A 22,234-nucleotide genomic window follows, 5' to 3' on the forward strand; every position below is an offset into this window, starting at 1 on the left:
AAGGTTTGAACCAAGGAAATATGTGACTAACTTATCTGATGGAGGCAAAATAAAATTATTTTAAGGTACTTTAAGAAACATTTAATAACAATGATTTTTAGTCAGAACAAACACATAAAACATTAAAAAGCTTGTAGATTATAAAATATTCTAACTAATAAATATTAAACCTTTTACAGTTATATAAAATGCACCAAAACTTGAGACACTGTAGCAAATAGCTTTTGATATTTCCGACAGAGGAATCTATACTGCAGAATCAAGGGGCTGCTGGGCATTGGATGATGTCATCAGAAGAAACAGCCGTTTAGAAAGCTCCGGACCAACTCTGCGCGTTGTAGATGTTACACCCTCTCCACGGCGAATAAGCACGTCTGACAGCAAGCCAATTTTTTCATGCTCTGATTTGCACATTGCATATGCCTGCATGTAACAAATATAAATATGAGACCTCAGATCTCATTATACAGTTTATTGTGCACTACAAGCCAAAAGTCTGGACACACCTACTCATCGTTATTATTACTATTTTCCACATTTTGTAGTAATAATAATAATGTTATCAAAACTACAAAATGTATGGGAATAATGCAGTGACCAATAAATGTGAAAACTGTCTTATATTTTAGATTCTTCAACTAGCCACTCTTTGCCTAGATTACAGCTCTGCACACACTGGGCATTCTCTCAATCTACTTCATGAGGTGCCACCTGGGATGTTTTTTAAAGAATAATGGGCAAAAATTATATTTGTCAACAAAACGCATTTAGATCAAAATATATTTTAGATCATGAAACACAAAATAAGTTAAGTGTGTCTAAACCTTTGACTTGTAAATGTACACCATTGATTTACCATAAGAGCTTTTGTACATAATCAGTCAATTATAATAGATTAAGGTTAGCATAAAGAAAAACTATTGTTAGAAATGTCATAATTAAAGGGATAGTTCACACAAAAATGAAAAGTCACTTACTGAATGATGACAGAATTAAAAATTTTGGTTAACTAAACCTCTAAGAACAGATTTGTTTGTTTGTGTTTATTTTGTTTACCTGAGCAAGAAGCTGAGGAGAGGGGTAGGCACTGAGTATAGCACTGGCCATATCAGGGCTGACGCGGTTTAACTGCTGGATTTGCCTCTTCCAAACCTGCAAAAGACCGGTCCCTGAACGGTCCACCTTCAGACCCCCTGCCCACTCACTCTCCAAACAAAACGTGAATCCTGTCTTCTCTCGCTCCTGCCTGGGAGAGAAAGACGATACACAAAAGTTAAAAAAAGACCCAAAAAACCTGAAGACTCAGCTGGTTGGAAAATTATCAATATGGTAATATTGGCTCCCCACTGACTTGAATGGTGCCTCTGCTACTGCTTTGGTTGACATGGTAATATAATCAGTGAAGTCCTTCCAGTTCGAGAGAAAACGGACCTGCACCCCAGTGTGCAGCTGCAGGTCTATCAAAGCCTGATGGACAGGAGAGGGGAGTGTAAGACGGAGCTAACTCAGACAGCTTCACATACTACTGTAAAATAGAATATGTGGTTATGAATTTGACTCAACTGCCCATGTGCTTCAGCTTACCTCCTCCACCTGCACTCGTGAGACCTCAGGAATCTGATTGTTATCATCTTTCTTTCTTCTCTTTTTCTGCCCTCCCTGAAGTCCCATGTCCCCTCCCAGCACTGCCTCACGGTATATCTTCTGGGATTTTGAATTCTGTGATCTGCAAAGGAATATTCATTGTAAAAATATGCAATTATATTAGACTCTTCATTAGTAAGCCATTCAAAATAAAGCCCTAAGTCCATACAGTATTTGCAGACACTAGTGCCACCAAATGGAATTGCAAATCTATAAAATGTTTTCAAAACAGCTTTCTGAATACATCCCTCACCTGCAGTCAATTAATCCCATCCCCTACTCATGCCATTGGTTGAGTAACGTTGTTGGGGCGGGTAAAAGCAGACAGGAATGTTTTTAGCGCCACAGAGACACAGTGTTTACAGTTTTCAAGAAAATGTACCTGTTAATTTTAAGTAACCATACTTATAGTTGTTTCTGCATATTAAAAGAATATTCCAGGTTCAATATAAGTAAAGCTCAATCAACAGCATTTGTGGCATAATACAGTGTATTACTAAATACTACAAAAATAAACAGTTGAAGTCCTTTAATAAAAGCAAAAATCTGGGTTCCAGTGAGGCACTTACAATGAAAGTCAATGGAGGCCAATTCATAAACATTAAAATACTCACTGTTTCAAAAGTATAGCCAGAAGACATAAACAATATGCGTGTTAACATGAATTTAGTGTGATAAAAAGATGACGTAATGTCAGCAAACCCTAAAACGACTGTAAAAATAAGGGCTGCCCCGGATCAAAGATTTTCTTAGTCGACTAGTAGTTTTTAATTACTTAAATAATTTTTTTTGGGAGGCATCAGAAAATGGTTTGAGTTTCAGGGCTGAGAAAGTATGTTATAAATAACATTGCTAACACTGTTCTACATTACAGAGAAATACTAAACTGTAATAATGAGCCTTTAAAATATACATTTTACAAGTACATTTTAATTTATAGAGAGAAATGCACATTAAGTTAAACATGCAGTAAGCAAGTTACTAATTTAGCTTTCCCACAACTACTTGGAAAATCCTAATAGCGCATATTTATGTAGGTTATCTAACATTAGAGCGAGCGGCCATGCTAAGTGGCTAATGTTAGGCTACTTACATGTTTCAAATGATAAGCCATGTTTGAGGTCGATTAATGATCGACCTCAAACATGGACCAGCCGTGTAAATGATCATGTCTGTCACTGACTGCGTGACCACCACTTCCTGTGGAGTTTTTTTTTCTACGGCCAACTGCCCAATCAAAACTTGGTCAACCGAGACTGTTCTTATCGACTAACGTTTGGTCGATTATAAGGGGCAGCCCTAGTAAAAATGACGACTTAAACAACTTTACAGCTCAAATAATACAGGAGTTTTAACAGAAGAATTAATGTATGTGCTTTTATAAAAATTGTATTTAAACCCTGAACAAAATTGGCCCCATTCACTTCCATTGTTAGTGCCTCACTGTAAGCCAGATTTTTGCTTTTTTGGAAGAAAAGGAAGGACAAGCCTAATATGATTTTTGTGATAATCAACATTATGCCACAAATGCTGTCAATTGAGCTTAACTTGTATTGAATCCTGAATATGCTTTTAAGATGGGATAGAAGGAAGTATTTCAACACTGAAAAAGTGACATACTTCAGCTTTAACATAGGATCCATAATAGGAATATTACAGCACAGGTTAAATTCAACTTGACATGCTGTTGATTATCAAAGAAAATAATTTTGCTTTGTCCATTAGTTCGTAAAAAAAAAATTAAAAAAAAACAAGCAAAGAAATAAATGAAAGCCTATGGGGCAAGTTCACAAAACTTTGTATTTTTGTTTAATGGATTCACATCAAGTTTTCTTTATTCAAAAAAATGTATGTCTGACAATGTATGATGCTTACTTATAGTACTTCTCCATGTCAATCACGACCAGGCTTAGTGTTCTGCCTGGGTTTCTGCTCATGAGTCCTTGAGTCCAGGAGGTCAGAGATATGCAGCTTTCAGTCAATATACCACTGTTTTGCCTCTACATTAAAAACAGAAAACCCCATCAGGTCTTTGTGGTCTTTATTCTCATAAAAAACTCTCAATTCTAAAGAGATTCATTTCTCAAAGATTAAGCAACCGCATACTTAAAAAAAGTTTATGGATCCTTTTTTTTTTTTTTTACATAATTAAGCCGTGATTCTGTAATTGTATTCATTACCTTCAATTGCTCTGACACTTTTTTAAAAAGGTTAGAACTGCTATTTTTTGTGTTGCCCTTTTGACCACAAACCTCTTTTTAATTTCATCTTTAGTTGCTACATCATTCAAAAAGGTCACAGCCAGCAAATCAAACAATTAACCTATTAATGGTTAATTTAGTAATCATAATGGGCCATTAGGAAATCACACAATGTGAACACCTTGCAGTAGTTGTTAATCATGGTCACAAATGTATCCACTGGAACTTGGATTACAGCATGTGACTGTGGAACGGACAGCATCTCACCAGTCTGCAAATAAATATTCAGCTGAATTATAAAACCATGTAGAAAGAGTTTTTATATGTTCCTAATTTCTACTGAGATACAAAGATGTCACAGAAACATTTGTGAAATAGCGCAACATCATGGTCTCTTTTAGGTCTGTTATTTATTACATTAGATATGCATCTTAAAATGAACATATTCACATACAGTTTATTCTAAATTTTAAACTTTGTTAATACCAATGCTGAATGTATGACAATCAAAATGGACACCTTGGTGATATATTGCATTGTCTAGATGAAATGGGAGACATTGCATACCTTAATACTAGGGCTGGGTATCACCAGCTACCTCACAATACGTATTGCGATACACATCATGTTACGATATATTATGATACATCACGATATAGGGGTGGGCGATATGACTAAAATCTTATATCACAATATCACTAAGTTTATATCACGATAAACATATACATCACAATATAGTATTTTTTTTTTTTTAAATCAACAGAAATCAATTTATAAATTAAATAAATATATTGTAATGCCTATTTCTTTTTTTTAAATCCAGTAATTTTATTAAATACTCATGAAGCATTTTCTCTTTAATTGGAACTTGACAAACATAGTCAGAGCTTAAAAAAAATTATTGGAGGCATTTAAAAAGTAGTAATCAACCTTACCACAATGCTTAAATTCACATTTCGTTCAGATGTTGACTAGTTTTATTATTATAATGATTATAAATTAGAAAATGATATAGCCTCAAGAAACTTGACATCTTCTGAAAGCAATTGTAAGGCCAATGCCAAAATGTCTGATAGCCCAATACACATCAATTCATGGAATAACAAAGAACTTTCGACTTTTGACCGATATAGGATTTTGCCAATACTGATAACTAAGTTGGGAAGACAAGCCGATAACCGATTAATCGGCCGATAGTTTTTAAAAGTGATACTGAACGGAAAAAAAACCACATTTAAAGTAAAATAATGCTGATCTTTATTACAAAAATAAACTGTACTGACTGAACCATGAAAATGTATTTTACTTTTCAAATAAAAATAAATAAATAAATAATAAATATATATATATATATATATATATATATATATATATATATATATATATATATATATATATATATATATATATATATATATATATTAGGGCTGTCGATTTAACGCGTTAATTCAATGCGATTAATTTTATATAAATACACTTTACATAAATTTACGCAATTAATCGCAATGCCCACGTATAAGGAAGATTCCTGAGAAATGCAAGTACCACCTGTTTACTCCAGAGGGCAGTAAGTGAAACTTCAGCTGTGTGGCAACCCGCAGTTTATTTATACAGTGAAGAAAACAAACTTCAGCAGCAACAACACAGACATGCGTTACATTCTTGCATTCAAAAAACTTGATGGAGAGCAAATGCAAACTAAGGGATATCAAGATGTGTTTTAAGTATTAAACTATATTTAACTTGACACAGTGACCTAAAAATGTTATGTTTATGATGTGACGCACCCGAGAATGTTAATGTTTGAATGGTAATGTTTGAAAAGTAATGTTTGATGTTAAGATTTATTGTCTGTTTCCACAATAGTACGTCGATAGGCAGAAGAGCGTCCAGAAGCTTGGGTGCTGAGAAAGTCTCAAAGCACTTACCTACCTCCACGCATCCGGCAGGGGGCGGGTTAGAGACTGAGGGAGAGGTCCTAGAGAGGCATCTTCGGAACTCGTCAGCGCTGGCCTGCAGCAGTTGAGGGGCCGGAGGGGAGGGAACTGCGTACAAGGAGACGGGACTGTAGCCCGTCTTTTGCAGCCCCAAAACTGGGCACCCCAGCCCCCAGTTTGGGGGCTGGGGTGCCGTGAGAACGGCGCGCACCGGCTGGAAGACCCAGGAATTGAGGAAATCGCTCTTTTATTGAGAACGTGGGTACCGCAGCTGAAGGCGGTGCGGCAAATGAAAGTAATGAAAACAAGGATTCTCCTCCCGGCCCTCCACCGGGGGATGGAGTGGTCTTGGTACCAGCTCCAGAGCGAACATCTGACTGCCTGGGTCGCCTATCTCTGCAGATGGGGTGCAACCGCCAATGTGTACCGCGTACGCGAATAGAATGAGATGCACATTTCTTGCCACACGTGGCGACTATGAGTTATCGCGATACAGATGATAATCAAAAATGTTCAATAAATGTTCAGTATATCGCCAACCCCATCACAATATCATTGTTCGATTTTGCTTTTAATTTCAATTAATTTGGGTATAGTTCAGTTACAATGTCCGTTTTGCTTGCATGCAGTATAAAATAAATTCTCTTTCAGCTAATGTTGTTATTCATTATACAGGGGACCTTCCAACTTGTTAAATTACGGTTATAAACATTTTACAAATTTTATTTTATTATTCGTTTTTCATAATTTTAGTGACATTTTAACTTCTTTTTTTAATTGAAGTTTATGTATTACATCAATAAATATGGTGTATTGAAATTGCATATATTATATTGCATTAATACAGTATATTGTTACGTGTTTGTTGTTTATATGCCTAATTTGTACTATTTAGAAGTATTTACTTAGATATGTAGAACATGTGTTAAAATTGTCTTTTTAAGACCTGTGGCAAGTACTTTGACAGTAGTGTTTGTTTGGTCGAATGGCTTCTATACAGCATCAATGCTATGTGTGATTAGAATTAAATGTTTCTTTTGTTGTTTTTGATAAATAACTGACTGTAGAGAACAGAAAGGATATTAAAAGAGACATTATTAACAACAAATATGTTGCTTGGATCTAGTCTATGGACTCACATTACATAGAATGTGTCTGTATATTTAAGTGTCACATTACATAGAAACTTTACTCTCAGCACAGTGAAAAAATCTTAGTGGTGAACTTCTATGCCACTACACCACTCAAACACTGGTCAGTGAAATCTAAAAAATTACTAGCCTGAGGATAATCACAGACATTTTTTGTAGCAAAAATACGTCGACGCAAAATATGCGCGTCGATTCGTCAGACCCAAAACAACGATGGCGGCACCGGAGAGTAGTAGCAACACGAGTGGCTCCTCAGACTATCAGAAGTGCAAGGCGGCACGCACTCGTTCCTCTAAAGTATGGGAATTCTTTAATTTAAAAGGAAACAATTCCGTGATATGTCATCTTTGCAAAATGGAGATGGCCTTCCATTCTAGCACCACGGCAATGTACCAGCACCTGAAGAGGCGCCACCCGGCACGCACGCACGCACACACACGCACACACAGTATTCTTAAGGTGAAAGGAAAGTGTCAGAGTGTAAGTTGTTATTTGCATGTGAATGAAGATGCTTTTTTTCAGTAAGCTAGGCCTATGTTCAACATAAATGTTGAATTCTGAATGTTTATTTTCATTATTTATTTTTTGTTGGAAAAGCACTTTCTATATTAGATTAAAGCCCCCAAGTTTACAATAGTTACTGTATTCTTTCAATAGCTCTAAGAAAGGGTGGCTGGGTGACCTTTTTATTTTTTTTATTGAATGCTAGACATCAGAATGCATTATTTTGCTCTTGTACACTTTTACTTGAATTTTATTTTTGAATTTTGAGTTTAAGAAAAAGGTGAGTGGCAGAGTGTATTACTATATGTTGTTGTTATTTTTATGTGAATGAAGACTTAAAAGATTTTTTCAAGCACTTTTTTCAGTAAGCTAGGGCTATGTGTTTTCAACATATATGTTCAATTCTGTTGGTTCAGGAAGGACGCCATGACAGGCTGCTGGATCCCACTGTCGCTGTTAATTTTTATTAATTTTTTGTTGGAAAAGCACTCTCTGTATTAGCTTAAAGCCCTCAAGTTTACATTGGTTACTGTATTCTTTCAATTGCTCTAAAGTATTTTGGGTGACCTTTTTATTTTTTTTATTGAATGCTAGACATCAAGTTGTTGTTATTTTAATCTGAAAGAAGAATTACAAGATGCACTTTTTTCAGTAAGCTAGGCCTATGTGTTTTCAAGGCTTCAAGGTTTTATTGAATGTTACCTCTGACTAAGAATGCATTACTTTCCACTTGTATAGTCTTTTATTTTGGAATTTTACGAGCAATAAACATATATTGCAATGTTAAGGAATTCATGTTTTTTCATTCAGATATGTAAATCAACATGTATAAATTGCTATTAGTCAATTAATGGGGAGATAATCGAATCGAATCGGACTGGAAAAATTAATCATTAGATTAATCGATGCATCGAAAAATAATCGCTAGATTAATCGTTTAAAAAATAATCGTTTATCCCAGCCCTAGTAGCAATGGTAAGTATTTACGCACATCTGGTTGTAGGGGATTGCAGACAGAATAAAAGTGCGATCTTGGCATTTTAAGAATTGACATTGGGATCGTGCAAATGAGATTAAGTTGAAAATCAAGATTTTTGCCTGGCCCTAGATCCAAACGTGTGAGAGAGGTTCAGCATGACCGTGAGAGAAACCGTGAATCCTGCAGGATCATTTTGTCTCTTTCGAGACTCATAGAAGCGTCTCTGACTGCACTAAAAATATCACGATATATGGATCTAAGTATCAATACAATATTGTGAGAAAACTATTGTGATATATCGATATTTGATTATATCCATACAGTTCTATTTTAAACTGAGAAAAAATGTGCAAGTTGCATAGATGTGTCAGTGACATCAGTGTGCTATTTGTGTATATTAACATTGGTAAAGTACATACCTGTACACAAGATATTTCTCAAGAGGTCAAGAAAAAGCCAATACATGGCTTGTGCTAGACCATGATCATTACGGCACTGTCAGTCTGCATTGTAAAGCCAATGACAAAAGAAATAAGACTTCACCTCGTAATGTTGAGTGCAGTTGTGTATGTTTTGGGTGTTATCATGCCTGAGGGCAGGGTGAGCGTCGAGCCCAGGTGACACTGCAAGGAAGAGACTGCTTCTCTATGGCACAGCTGCATCCCATAGAGTGCAGGGAAGTCAGGAGAGATCCGCCACCTTCTAGCTGCAGAAGGCCTATGGGGAGGAGACAGTTAATCAATACTAATCCATTCAGCATATGCAGCGTAATATCTCATGCCAGTGCTTTTTAACAACTCGGGAAAAGTATGAAAGAGCACAGAGCACTGAAAATAACTGAGCACTGGAGTCACACTGCCACCTACCAGGGTCAACCATCACCACGATGTGTTTGATGCATTCCTCTGGCCTCAGGGCTTTTGCAGCATCAGCAAGAGCTTTCTTTTCCATTTTCACCCTCTCCTTCTCCTCCTGCAGATGCTCTCGCATGGCTCTTTTCCTTAGGGCTTCCTGTCTGGCAGCCTCCACTTCTGCTGGGGTTTTCTTGCATTTCACCAGGTAAGTGCCATTCTCTCCTACAGGGGGTGGTGCATTGGTCAGGTGTGGTGCGTCATATTCAGAGCTGCACTGCCTTGTTATAGTGTTAAAGATCTTATGTTCTACTGGCTGGGCCTCAGGGTTGATATAATGTGCAGGCAATGTAGCTGGAACCTTTAAGAAGTGTGAACATCCATTAGAAGCCTTGTACTTCACTGCACCAGTGGCTGCTGTAGCCAGACCATGCCGTTTCTGTTTCAGCCTTAAGGCTAAGGGAATAATGGCCTCCTCCTCGCTGTCACTGCTGACCATCAAGACGTCTCGTCCAGCAGCTCCAGAGGAAATGTGGACCTCTGATAAAACTGGATAAGTAACAGGTGCTATTTCGGAGTTTGAACTGTCTAAAACCTCCAAGTTAACTTGTTTTGGTTTTGACTGTGAGAAATCAAACACAGGCAGCTCCTCTGAATCACTGGAGTCACTGTCACTTATGAGGAATCCAGGTCCATTGATGCAGGTCATGATGAGATGTCTGTACAATGATCTACAAGCACTAAAAGGAGAGACCAAATAAAAAATTTAAACATCATATACAGAATATATTTTACATTGATAGCCATAGTTTCCAGCAAAATACCATAATTACTTCAGCTATATTTGTAAAATCATAACAGATTAATATGGGATTTCCATCAAGCAGTTAAAGAAACATCCAAAATCTGACCAGAATTTTGTTTAATTTCTTTTATTTAAACATTTAATTTCTGTAATAGTGTTGGATAATACAGTAGTAGTTACAGCAGTATTCTGGTGCAAACACTGGTTACCATGGTATTTCTGAAAGCAATAGCAAATCTGTTGAAAATCTATTTTCTACAGGGAAATGATAAATGTGGGAAGCTCAAACACAATTAAAGGAATATTCCATGTTCAATAAAAGTTGAGCTCAATCGACAGCATTTGTGGCATAATATTGATTACCGAAAATATATAAATATATAAATAAATTGACTTGTCCCTCCTTTTCTAAAAAAAAATTTAATAAAAAATTAAGTAAAGACACAAGATGAAAACAATATTGTTAACATTGTTTTAGTGTGACACTAATAAAGTTATAGCCAATTTTACAACGTCGTTGCCATGATGCTGTTATGTCAACAAACCCTAAAACGACAGCAAAAATGACGATTTAAACAACTTTACAACTCAAATAAAAGACGAGTTTTTATAGAACATTTCTGTATTTGAGTCCCTACACAACATCTACACTTTAAATACATTTTAGACTTCTGTAACGACAACTATATTTTTAAGATATCACTTTGATGAAACAGGACCAACTAATATTCGATTAAGAAAAAAAACAGAGCTCATTTCAACATATCCAACCACACACAAGCTGCCACATTTCTGACCTTAGTCAATTGTTTACATCTGCACGCAATGACAAAAATACGACTATGAAGAATTCAAGTTTCGTGCTCAAAACAACAGACCACAGAAAATCCCAAAGCCCGAGTAATCATTTAGCCCCACATTCTAGAACGTTTTCAGCTTCAGCTCTATTGCGAACATTTCTTGAAATCTCTGTACTTACAAGAATCAAATTCCGCAGTTCGCGGGTTCTGGATGATGACGGAAGCGCGCCGGTTGCGTCTCAATCACGTGATTCAAAATGGCGGCGCTCACGTCCTTGATGCTGAAGTCCAGAGTTTGTAAGTGAAATGATCTTGACATATTTTAATGTCTTATGTTGTAACATATGTCGATTTGTGTGTGGATTTTTTGTTATAGATTAAATTAGCATTTTTCTTTCTCTTTAAACGCTTTGTAATGTCATTTTTTTAGCATGCTAACTTACCACTCACTAACACTAGTTAACGTGTTCAGTGTTGGCAACAGCATTTCGAGGCATTTAAACGGTTTTATATATATATATATATATATATATATATATATATATATATATATATATATATATGACTGATATATCTTATTTTTTCTAAATGGTAATGCAGATCGTAAGGTTCATTTTTGTTTTCCTGCACACGTGTATTTATATCAAATTGATGACAATGAGGTGGAGAAACGTTTCAATATCAAACATATTTCAGACAATGATTTCTGCTTATTTTTTTTACTTTACAGGCACTCTGTTGTCAAGTCAAACACCCACAGTTGTATTGTCGAGATTTGCTTCAAAGAAGTCAGGAGGAAGCAGCAAAAACCTTGGAGGGAAGAGTGCTGGCCGCAGATACGGTTTCAAGAAACAAGATGGTACTGTCTTTAAGACCACTGAGCTTGATTTGATCATATAGACCAAACTGAGGTGCCAAAACTTTTTCCTATGAAGGGCCAAAAATCAAACTTTTGATTGCAGTGAGCCAAAACTAAATGTTGCATATATCAAACTGTATTATTTTAAAATTAAATATTAGTTCTGCAAAACACAGAACTCAAAAATGTAAGTGTCCTATGCTTGCACAATGCACACAATTGATTTCAATATAATTTTTATGTCGTGTCTCTCTCATTTGTGAGTCACTTTTAATAAAATGTCTACTAAAAATGTAAGCGTCTTTTAAAACATGGTTACTGTCTCTTTAAGAACAGCACATCTCACTTTGAAAACACCAGAGTTCTGTGCAGTTCCCTTATGATTTCGAACATTTGACATTGCATTTATTAACGCATATGGGGAGTGCCTTCTTACACAACCTAGTTGAAACCTTTCTACAATAACAGCAATATTCTATTATTGGCTATGGTGCTTGAGCTCTCACTGATTTGGCACGAAACTGTCCAATATAAAAACAGGTGCACAAACATTTCTCCGAATTTTTTTCCTTCAAGACCGCGATCTCTTGTTTAGAAGCCCTCTACATTTGCCGTCGATATACATGAGTCAACGGGTGGAATCTTCACAGGAAGACTTTCCGCTCCCCTGCAGTGCTCTGACGAACATCACACTGCTTCACTGGTGAACGGGCCTCAGCATCCTGATTCCCTGCAGCACTTCGGCAGGGTTTGTGTATCCTAAGCAATTGTGTATTGTATTTTGTGTGATTTATAAAATATATTTATATTTGTATACAGTACTTTGCAAAAGGCACGTAAGATGTTTCACAAAAAGATTTGTCTTAAGATGGTTAATTAATATCTTCAGCTTTAGTGTGTCAATAGGAAATATAAATGTTAGACTCCCAAACATTCCTTTTGCAAATTTAATAGAAGAACAGAGAGCTCTGCAACAGATGTCATGGCCCCTACAGAACCCCTCACTTAATATTGAGACAGCCTGAGATTACATAAAGAGACAGAAGCAATTAAGACAGCCTAAATAGATATAAGGACTGTGGCAAATTCTCCAAGAAGCTTGGAGCATCCTTTTGGCCAACAACCAAGAAAAACTGTGTCCAGGTGTACCTAGGATAATTGGTGCTGTTTTGAAGCCAAAGGTGGCTACAGCAAATATTGATTTAGCTTTAATTTAAGTTTACTGGACTTTTTATGACATTAATTGGTCTATGAAAACTATTTATGGCATTATTTTTGAAGAAATCATCACATTGCTACATTTTTCACAAGTGCCTATAACTTTTGCATAGTACTGTAGATCTAAAAGAGTCACTTACGTGTTCGTATTTTTAATGATGTCGTTCCGTAAGTGTTCCTTTTTTTGAGAGACACAGCTGAGAGGATCATCGGGGTCTGTCTTCTCTCCATCAAAGACATTTACAAAAAACACTGCATTCTGGCCCTCACGGCCAGACTGTGTAACAGCTTCTTCCCCCAAGCCATCAGACTCCTCAATACTCAGAGACTGGACACACACACGTGTCCTGAGTTGCACTTTAATTATTCTCATTTTATACCTGACTGCTACCTCAATAACTGCTATGTGCATAGAACACTATCTCATAGTATGTTATGTTTACATTTGGCATTTTTAGAAACTGTCATCTTTTTGGACTACTGTGTACTGGTCGGTGCTGCACTGTCACAATATGCTGTGAGCGAGATGAGTTTCCTCCTTCTGAAAGGGGGGTGGCCTCTTCTCGTTCAGCGGTTCTGACGCTTGTCTCTCGCTTCATCAGGAGAGTGGCCAATGGATGATGCTACACCCCCAAGTGTGAGGGCAAGGAACATGCACGCGCCACTGACGGGGAGATGCTCTTCATCCTTACAAGGGCAGTTGAAGGGGTTCACATTGAATTGTCTCCCCTAGAGGAACCTGAACACTCTCGCCTTGATGAATGGTTCCTGCTGTCCGGACGCCATCAAAATTCTTCCCCAAAGTTCATAATGAACTGTCTAAGTCTTGGTGCATGCTCTTCTTGGTGCGCTCATGCAGTGACGCCATACTCTCTAATGTGGGTCACGAGGAAGAAAACGGTTATGCCCGAGTACCCCCTGTGGAATAATAGGCCTTATAAATAACGGCCAAAACATCCTTCAAAACTATGTTGACAAACATACGCACTGCTTACACAGCAGCAGGACAAGCTGGATCAGCACTCAACTCCAAGCTCCTCAGGCAAATGGACGAGCACGGCTTTGATCCAGAGAGGTTCAAAGAGCTCTGCACCGCTACATACTTGGTACTGTATGCCATAAAATTCACTGCGCAGGCCATCGGCAAGTCAATGAGCAACCTGGCAGTTCTGGATCGACATATAAATCTGACCCTCTCAGAAATTAGTGATAAGGAAAAAGCCACTCTGTTGGATGCTCCAATGTCTCCAGCCAGCCTCTTTAGCGGCTCTGTGAATAAGTTTGCTGAGCATTATGTCTCGATTCAGCAGCAGTAACAGTCTATGAGACACTATATGCCCAAACAGAGTACATCGCAGCCGGTTCACCCTCGCTCCTGTTGCCTCACTGGGGGCATATACATTTAAAAAAATTAAATCACTTATACTTATATTAATGCAAAAATAAAAATATTCAAATGAAAAGATTAATTAAAAACAAAGTTCTGCATCAATGCCATATTTTATTTATTTATATATATATATAAAAACAAATTCCCCTCTTGTCATCTATGGAAAGGCAGGCCAAATCAAAGTTCATCATGGCCCGCAGGTCCTAGTTTGGGCACCTCTGATGTAGGCCTTATTCACAGCGGCACCATCTTTCATTTTTGACGGGAATGACAATGAGGCTGTGAGGGATAGACTTCAGTCTCTTCAATGGTTTGTACTGCAGTTTAAAGTATTTTTGGGTCATTCCATATGCAAAATGTTGAATAAACATATTTTCAAGAACATTCATTAGACAAAAATCACCACACAACATGAGTTGTGGAAAATCAGATGTGATCTAGGAGCTCTTTACATATTTATATTGTACGTGCCATTGAAGAGATGCAAGTCTATCCCTCACAGCCTCGTTGTCATTGCCATTAAAACTCAAAGATTGCGCTACCGTGAATAAGGTCTAAAATATGGAGATTTTATGATGTTACTGTGGCTAAAGTTTACATAAACATGTCTTTAACATCTTTCATTGTCTTGCATTACAACACATTTTTCTTACCTTCTTTCAAGGGAACTTTGTGCATGCCGGCAACATCCTCGCAACACAACGTAAAGGTTTAATGCGCTGGCATCCTGGAGCCCATGTAAGATGTTTTGAATTAAATATTTTATTATGAATATCTGTTTAAGTAAAAGATTAAGTACTGTCTACATTGAATAAGTTAAAGCATAAACTTGAAAATATTAAGTAATTCTACGTTTATTTTTCATGATTGTTTATCTTTACACTGCGTCATCGTGGATCAATCCTAAAGTTGAAAACTTTGTCATATTTATTAGCTAATTTGAGTAAATTTCACAGGTGGGATGCAAACTACTCACCTTTTGACTAAAGTCATCTTTTTATAAGCTAATTTTCCCAATTGTTTTATATAAATTTTCTACAGTTTAGTTATTGAGTCACTTCAAATGGATATTAAAGTTTAAACTTCTTTAATTCATTAAAAAAAATATTTAAATACAACAAGCAAATCAACAGAAAATATAGCCCTGTAATACCTGCTATGGCTTAATCATCTTTTTCACCTCTCATGAGTTTGTATCCCGGCAGAGTGCTTTTTCTTTCCTTCCCTCCCTGTTCTTCCCAGTATTCCTAGAGGCTTTAAAAGTTAATGAGCTTGCAAGGTTTCACTGTTTGCAAGTTTATTTACACCATTTTTATTGTTGATTTGGTAACTTCTCTTTTTGTTACCTGTTCATCATATTTAAAAAAAAAAAAAAAGAATTACCTTTTGATTGTTACTGCCATTGTGTTTTTTTGTACCAAGTGTTGAGGTCTGCGTGCACAGCACTGTATTTTGTTACTATTGCCAGTAATGCAAGGTGATGTTGTCCAATAGACTACATAGCATGCATAAAGCTTTCTTGTGGATGACTTCCAATATGTCATGTTGTATATGACTAAACGTGTTTATAAGAAAGTTAAAAATGTGAAATGTTAAAAAAATATATATAAAATGTATTCAAGTACCATGTACACCAGATTTGTAAGCGAAAGTTACTGTATTAACTGAAGATAAATTTACTCACAAATACATATTAATATTATGTCATGAACCATTAAAAGTTACTTTGAAACAGAAAAATTATGTGCAAAAACTTTTAGTAATTTGTTTCAGTGTATTTCAAACTCAAAGTAATCAAGATTCACCTAATCTGAATGAAAATGTTCTTGCCTGTCCTCACAGGTTGGTATTGGAACCAACAAAACACTTTATGCCCTAGAGAGTGGTATTGTCAGGTTCTCCAAGGAGGTGTACATTCCTCCACCGCGAAGTGAAGAAGCCCGAGACGTGATCCCAAAACTTCCCAAGGGTGCAGTTCTTTACAAGACCTTTATCAATGTCATCCCCACACAACAGGAGAACACATTTAAACTTGTGGATATGGTGTGAGACTTGCTATCATAACACATTTTGGACTGGTAACCCACTCTGGTATATTTTGATGCTGTCTCCTTAGATGTCTGATTATATATATCTGGGGGCCTGCCACACTCACTCCATCAGTGAAATATTGAATTTCTTTGTTTTGTACAGTTATGTCCTTTAAATGTGCTACTCTAATTAAAGTTTTTACTTAACCTTGTAAATGTTCTATGTTTAATCCCTTGCGCATAAAATTTTAAAATGAATTCGATCAAAATAATTTTGAATAAAAATCAGTTTTAGGATTAAACAGTACTTGAGGTCAACATGAATTGCCATTTGCAACGCATTTTAGTTCGCTAATGTAACACATTTCCGAGTCAAACAGGATATTCAACAGCAGAAAAATTGTAGAACTGAACTTGATTTTATTTTATTATTTTTGAAACCATGAATGGTGCACAATAAGACAATTAATGTGCATCAAGTTAAATGGGTCAATTTTTATTTTATGTTAACTTTAAAAGATCTATAAGACTTCAGGAAGGCCCAACCATCAGCAAATCAACAGAAACTTACAAGCACTTGCTGATTTTGAGATCTTTTCATGGAGCATAAAACATTGCAAGCATCGTCCTGTTGTTGTTGCTGTTTTTATCTGCTTTATTGACTCCATGTCCATTTATGTTCCCTAAACTTCTGAACAGCCTCGCTTTTCCATAAAATAGACAAGGACTGTCTTTGTAGCTATTACCTTTGGGCTCAGCGTGTGCTATTCATGTGTATCAGTAGGATTAAGGGAAACTAAGCCTGAATGTTTCCTCATGTTGGGGGAGGCCAGGTAGAAATAAGAGGACCAGTACTGGGTAGAACAAAAAGTGCCAAATGAGTTGTTGCAGCATGTTGCCCCACTCTCTCTGTAAGTAGTGTGAGAGGATTAATCATGTAGTGTGCTGCTGACACTTTCCAAGGGTAACAACGTGAGCAGGTGCCAGATAAAGCTTTATGATGAAGATGCACAAGATGTTTAAAGAAAGCGTTATCGCACTTGATCAATGGAAAATAGAGGCATGGAAATGAATAGGGAATTGGTTCAAAAATTAAACAGTGATTCTGAGCAAAGATCTGTAATAATCTGCAAGATGATTCATAGATGTTACTGAATAGTCCTGAATAACAGTTTGCCACCAGGGTTAATATAGTTTGGGATTTTTAATTAGTTTTTATTCCTATTTTATTTGCAATTTGTCATTTAGTTTTTACACTTTTATTTTTAGTTTACTCTCTAATTATCTAGAGTATTTTTCAAGTAATTTTTCTTATTACATTTCTTAGGGCAGTCTTGTGTTACTTCAATCTAGTGGCATTTTCATGTTTAATTAAAGTGGATTGTAAACGTTTCAAATTTTATAATATAGTGAATTAGATTAATCTGGGACAAAGGGTTAAGTGGGACAGTTAACCCATTTGTGCCCAAATTTTTCTGAATGGTTTCATGCATATAGTCATGTTAATAGTGTCCTATATGAACACGTTCTGCATTTATTTTCCCAAGTTTTTTTTTCTTCTTCTTGAAAATCATATTTGAATGTGCGGCAACTTTAGTTGCCGGTGGGCAAATATGTTGTATGCACGCCTTCAATGTCAAATTTGTATAGGAGGAGAACATTTGGCATCTTTCTCAAAATAACTGCTTTCAACGGATCAATCTTTATTCATAAACAAAATTATTATGTGTAAAAGTATAAAGAAATTCACTGCAAACCCAAAAAAGCTGCTTCTAGCTTATAATCTCTTGAATTTGAAAATAAATTATTAAAATGTCGTAATTATCTTGAATAAATGGGGATTTAAACCGTCATCAACAAACCCATTTACTTAAAGTGGTGGAACATAGTGCAGAACAAAGTGCAGACATTAAGTGGCCCTAACAGGGCATTGTTTATCAAAAAGTTAAATGAAAATAAATATAATTAATGCATTAACTCCCATGGCGCTGGAGAAAACTCTGGGCAACCAGCCTTTGGAAGGAGAGGAGATCTCTGTCTCCCTCTTTACATGACTGGTATGAATGAATGAAAGAATGAAGTTTCAATGGGTGGGTTTTGAATTAATGAAATAATTAATAAATACATGTTTTGTTTTGTGTCATGCCACCTAACATAGACCCCATCCTTCCAACCTGCCACCCCGCAGCCTCACCTCCCACTTCCCATTACACCTCCATGTACCTGTAATAACACCAGGCATTGACCATAGCACTGTTGAGTGCCCAGCTGTAGCATGGCCAACACCACTTCTTTGATCGGATGCCAATCTGGTAACGGTTTACACATTGGTCATGCAGGTCAACACCTCCCATATGTGCATTTCAGTCTTTATACTGTAGGTGATTTCATAAAATAATGTAAATGTAAACTCTTGTCTGAATTTCAACTTTATAATGGAATCATAAGCTACTAGTCATAAAAAGTATTAGGATCCTTGACCGATTAGAATGAAATGCATCAAAAGTGGATGAAGGGGTCTCAATATTTTGCCGCTTACAGGACATAATATCATAAAAGTTTGAAAAAGATAAACTACAGCAAATAATCCCATGCTTTAAGTTATGTTTAGGTGGAATATTATGAAAGTAAAAAGCACTAAAAAAGACCAATAACCTTGATTTATTAACCTATTAACACAGTATACCCCATTTCCCAATGATATGTACTTACACTATAGATCTCTTGTAATATTTGTTTTGTTTGGGTGATTCTAGAGACCTTCATGATTATGTAGATTTATATATGTAAAAAAAAAAAAAATACTTAGTAGTAACATGAAAATGACCTTTTATTGGGAGGGTTTGACTTTGCCATGCTTCCTGGAAGAAGGGGTAGGTAGTTGACAGCATTATGTGACAGGAAGGAAGTGAACACCAATTTTTTTTTCTTGAAATCCTTAATTTGGTTGTTTTCTTCCAAGTTTTCAAGATAGCATCTAGAAAAATACTTACAAAAGGAAAATGACAACTATACACTGCGGCAACTATAGTTGCCGGTGGGCTTAAATAGGATAAGATTAATCCCTGTTATATCCATAGGTATTTCCTTAAATGTTTAAATTGTTACTTAAATTATCTTTGGGAACTAAACAATTCACTTTTTGAGGTTTTAAGTTTGATGTTACATCGGAATGTGTGGCAAAAAGTAAAAGTTGACTTAATGTTTGTAAGTGTTATAGTGTTAAATATAATTTAGTATGTGTAAGTGTTTGGATAATGTAAAAATGTATTCAAAATAATTTGAAGATATTTTCTAGAGAATAATTTTCCTCTGTCCCACTTTACCGTTACTGCCTGAAATAAATTCGGTCAAAAGAGGATCTTCAAAGGTTCTTCTTCCCAGTATTGATAATTTTTTTCAGTTTTGCTTTTGACTAAGATAGAAGAAATCCCTTTCTATCAAGGTATGATTTCAGGTTATGTGGCATTTGGATCATAATTAAAGGTGCCAAGAAAAGTTACCTTCTTTGCCCACCCTAAAACTAAAATTAATTCGAGGTCATTTTTATTTTAGTTTGTTTTGGAGTTATGAAAAAGTATTTTAGTTAAAAAAAATCCAATCATTTCAGTTTTTATATTTATTTCTGTTTATGAAAATGTTTTAGTTAATGATAAAAACATTGCTTGCCACAAATTTCTTTTGATGCACGGTTGTGGCAGAGTCAAATTTTGTATAAATGGGCACATTTTGAGAGACTAAAATCTCAATAATGTATACATCCCATTTTGCACATTTAACATCACTAAAACTTCCAACATCTGACAATGAGGGAGAGTTTGAAAGACATCTGGATGTATTTTGATTTGTGACTATAGGTAGGCCTTATATTTACAAAATAGCACTCCTTTTAATTTGGCATAATCATCAGTTAAGAGCAAGATTAGGCTGTTTAATTGAGATTTAGTGCATTTTTTGCACTTTGGTATTTTTAAAAACTTCACTTCCCCCATCAACACCGTTTAATGCACAGGTCATCTAAAGGTTCGAGCTAATGAAAACCTCAATGACAAACAATGATTGTAATACTATGGAGGCCTATACAAATGTTGTATGTAATTTTGTAATATTATTTAACAAAAATGATCTAAACATTTCATACAGATATATTTTGCCATGTCTGTCAAAGATGTGTTGGCCGTTCAGTACTGTTAAAGGTATAGTTCACCCAAAAATTAAAATTCTGTCATCATGGACCCTTATGATGTTCTAAACTCCAATTACTATTATTCTTTCACAATATACACAAGATGATGTTAGGCAGAATGCTTGCAGCCTCAGTCCCTTTTCATTTTCATTGTATGGGAAAAAGCAGTGTCAACATTCTTTGAAATAGCTCTTCTTTTGTTCCACAGAAAAAAAAGTAATATGGTTACAATTAAAATTTTTTGGTGAACTAACTTTATAAGTTCATATTTATTTGTTATAATTTGACCAAGAATCAGTTTGATCTTGTAAAGACAAATTTTAGCATGAACCCATGGTGACAGGTCATTTGAATCATTCATCTAATTCTTATTGGCTTTTGCTGTAAACTATCAGACGCTGTTCCATTGTCCACCTCTGAAAGCTATGTCATAGTATACAGCCAAGAAACCCTTGTTACTTCTGTCTGCTTTGCTTTGAAAAGAAAGCTGTCAACCCTTGGTCTATGTACTCTGTTGCTAAGCAACAGCTGTTGCGTCCCACAAGAAGAACTCACACTTTCCTGTTTTCTCCATTTCCTATCTCTTATTTTCTTTACATTTGACTCAGGGAGTAGAACAACAGTATGTCCTGGAAGGTCTTTAAATAAATAAACAGTTTCTTGAGGTCAATCTATTTTTTTAAGCTCTCAAGTATTTGTCTGGACATAAGCTTAAGGATAATACAGTTCTGCTAAGTAAAGTTGCATAATAGATGTTCTATTCCAATGGCAAACAGTGCCACTGATACCTTGCCAAATTTGAATGCTCTTTTTGTTGTTTCGGTTTAGTTCTATATTTTTAGAGTAATAAAGGAGGAGGTGATGCATTAAACCTGGATGAGTGCTTTTAACAGCCAATTCATCAGGAGGGATTTTACAGCATGTTAATGAGGGCTTCTCTGTCCACTCGCTTCTAGGGCTGTTGCTGTGAGACAATCCAAAAGTCATGCCAATGTTTGGGGGGTCACCAAGCACTAAAAGGACATATAAGACAAAGGAGAGAGGCCAGAGAGCGAGAGAGCGTGAGAGAGAGAGAGAGAGACAGGGAGAAAGAATGTTAGAGGGCAATGTACCGATAAATAGGCAGAAGGAAATGTTAGAGCAGGGTCTTGGTGGATGGAACACAGTCAGAGCATGAAATGCACCCTCTTGTAGTATTTCTCACATGTGATTCATTATTATTTGTATTTATTATGATTTACCTGGGGAACAGATAAAATGGCAAATATTGTGCACCTGCCTCTCATTTGGATTCTCTGTGTTTTCACAAGATGCTTCAGTGGTGAGATGTTTTTCCTACCTTGCTCAGTAATAAATATAATTATTTCTAATTGTTTTTAAACATAGAGCCTTATCTTACATGGCATGTGCTTGCTATTTGTGGATGTACCTAATATGAACAGTGTTTTTGGATCATTTCATGCTTTCCCATAGAATATTTCTGCCCAAAGGGAGCAAAAATTGACCGTGATGGTTTGTACTGTTACTGGATGCCGACATTTACATCAACATGGCTAGAAACAAGAGACATCTGTCAGAGAGATGATGGAGGAGACCTTGCTGTGGTGAACAGTGTGACTGTTCTGACCTTTATACAAAATTCATTTCAACTGTAAGAGATCACAAGACTTATATGTGGT

General features: G+C 36.1%; 3 protein-coding genes across 4 annotated transcripts in view; 2 read left to right on the forward strand and 1 right to left on the reverse strand.

Moving 5' to 3' along the window:
• On the reverse strand, positions 1–11,103 carry LOC127626454 (crossover junction endonuclease EME1-like). Of its 2 annotated transcripts, none has more exons than XM_052102232.1 (9): positions 11,052–11,103; positions 9,283–10,007; positions 9,006–9,133; positions 4,027–4,116; positions 3,520–3,644; positions 1,585–1,726; positions 1,352–1,467; positions 1,057–1,246; positions 1–423 (listed from the first exon to the last, which is right to left on the reverse strand). In XM_052102232.1, the coding sequence occupies exons 2-9, from the start codon at positions 9,974–9,976 to the stop codon at positions 247–249; spliced, it is 1,662 nt and encodes a 553-aa protein (XP_051958192.1). In that variant the 5' UTR covers positions 9,977–10,007; positions 11,052–11,103; the 3' UTR covers positions 1–246. The 2 variants fall into 2 exon arrangements, with proteins under 2 accessions (XP_051958192.1, XP_051958193.1); XM_052102233.1 differs by lacking the exon at positions 11,052–11,103 and adding an exon at positions 10,870–10,915.
• A 17-nt stretch (positions 11,104–11,120) lies between these two features.
• LOC127626455 (39S ribosomal protein L27, mitochondrial-like) lies at positions 11,121–16,642 on the forward strand. Its single transcript, XM_052102234.1, has 4 exons — positions 11,121–11,169; positions 11,603–11,731; positions 15,004–15,077; positions 16,182–16,642. Exons 1-4 carry the CDS (start codon positions 11,130–11,132, stop codon positions 16,386–16,388), a joined length of 450 nt encoding a protein of 149 aa, XP_051958194.1. The 5' UTR covers positions 11,121–11,129; the 3' UTR covers positions 16,389–16,642.
• A 5,170-nt stretch (positions 16,643–21,812) lies between these two features.
• The window catches only part of pkd1b (polycystic kidney disease 1b), a 49,118-nt gene continuing 48,696 nt past the window's right edge, over positions 21,813–22,234 (forward strand). Inside the window, exons 1-2 of the mRNA XM_052103194.1 lie at positions 21,813–21,876; positions 22,029–22,206. Of these exons, the coding sequence (XP_051959154.1) occupies positions 21,813–21,876; positions 22,029–22,206 (242 nt within the window). The remainder of the gene's footprint in view (positions 21,877–22,028; positions 22,207–22,234) is intronic.

This window comes from Xyrauchen texanus, chromosome 33 (genome assembly GCF_025860055.1).
Source record: "Xyrauchen texanus isolate HMW12.3.18 chromosome 33, RBS_HiC_50CHRs, whole genome shotgun sequence".
In the NCBI taxonomy this organism is placed as follows: Eukaryota; Metazoa; Chordata; class Actinopteri; order Cypriniformes; family Catostomidae; genus Xyrauchen; species Xyrauchen texanus.

What these genes read in the sequence shown, in the direction of transcription:
- LOC127626454 (XM_052102232.1), bottom strand. Translation starts at nt 9,976, where the DNA reads ATGACCTGCATCAATGGACCTGGATTCCTCATAAGTGACAGTGACTCC. An exon ending in GACGCTCACCCTGCCCTCAG is followed by an intron (nt 4,117 to 9,005) that starts GCATGATAACAC and finishes ATTTATTTGCAG; the next exon opens with ACTGGTGAGATGCTGTCCGT. An exon ending in CACGAGTGCAGGTGGAGGAG is followed by an intron (nt 1,468 to 1,584) that starts GTAAGCTGAAGC and finishes CCTGTCCATCAG; the next exon opens with GCTTTGATAGACCTGCAGCT.
- LOC127626455 (XM_052102234.1), top strand. Translation starts at nt 11,130, where the DNA reads ATGGCGGCGCTCACGTCCTTGATGCTGAAGTCCAGAGTTT. An exon ending in GATGCTGAAGTCCAGAGTTT is followed by an intron (nt 11,170 to 11,602) that starts GTAAGTGAAATG and finishes TTTACTTTACAG; the next exon opens with GCACTCTGTTGTCAAGTCAA. An exon ending in GCTGGCATCCTGGAGCCCAT is followed by an intron (nt 15,078 to 16,181) that starts GTAAGATGTTTT and finishes CTGTCCTCACAG; the next exon opens with GTTGGTATTGGAACCAACAA.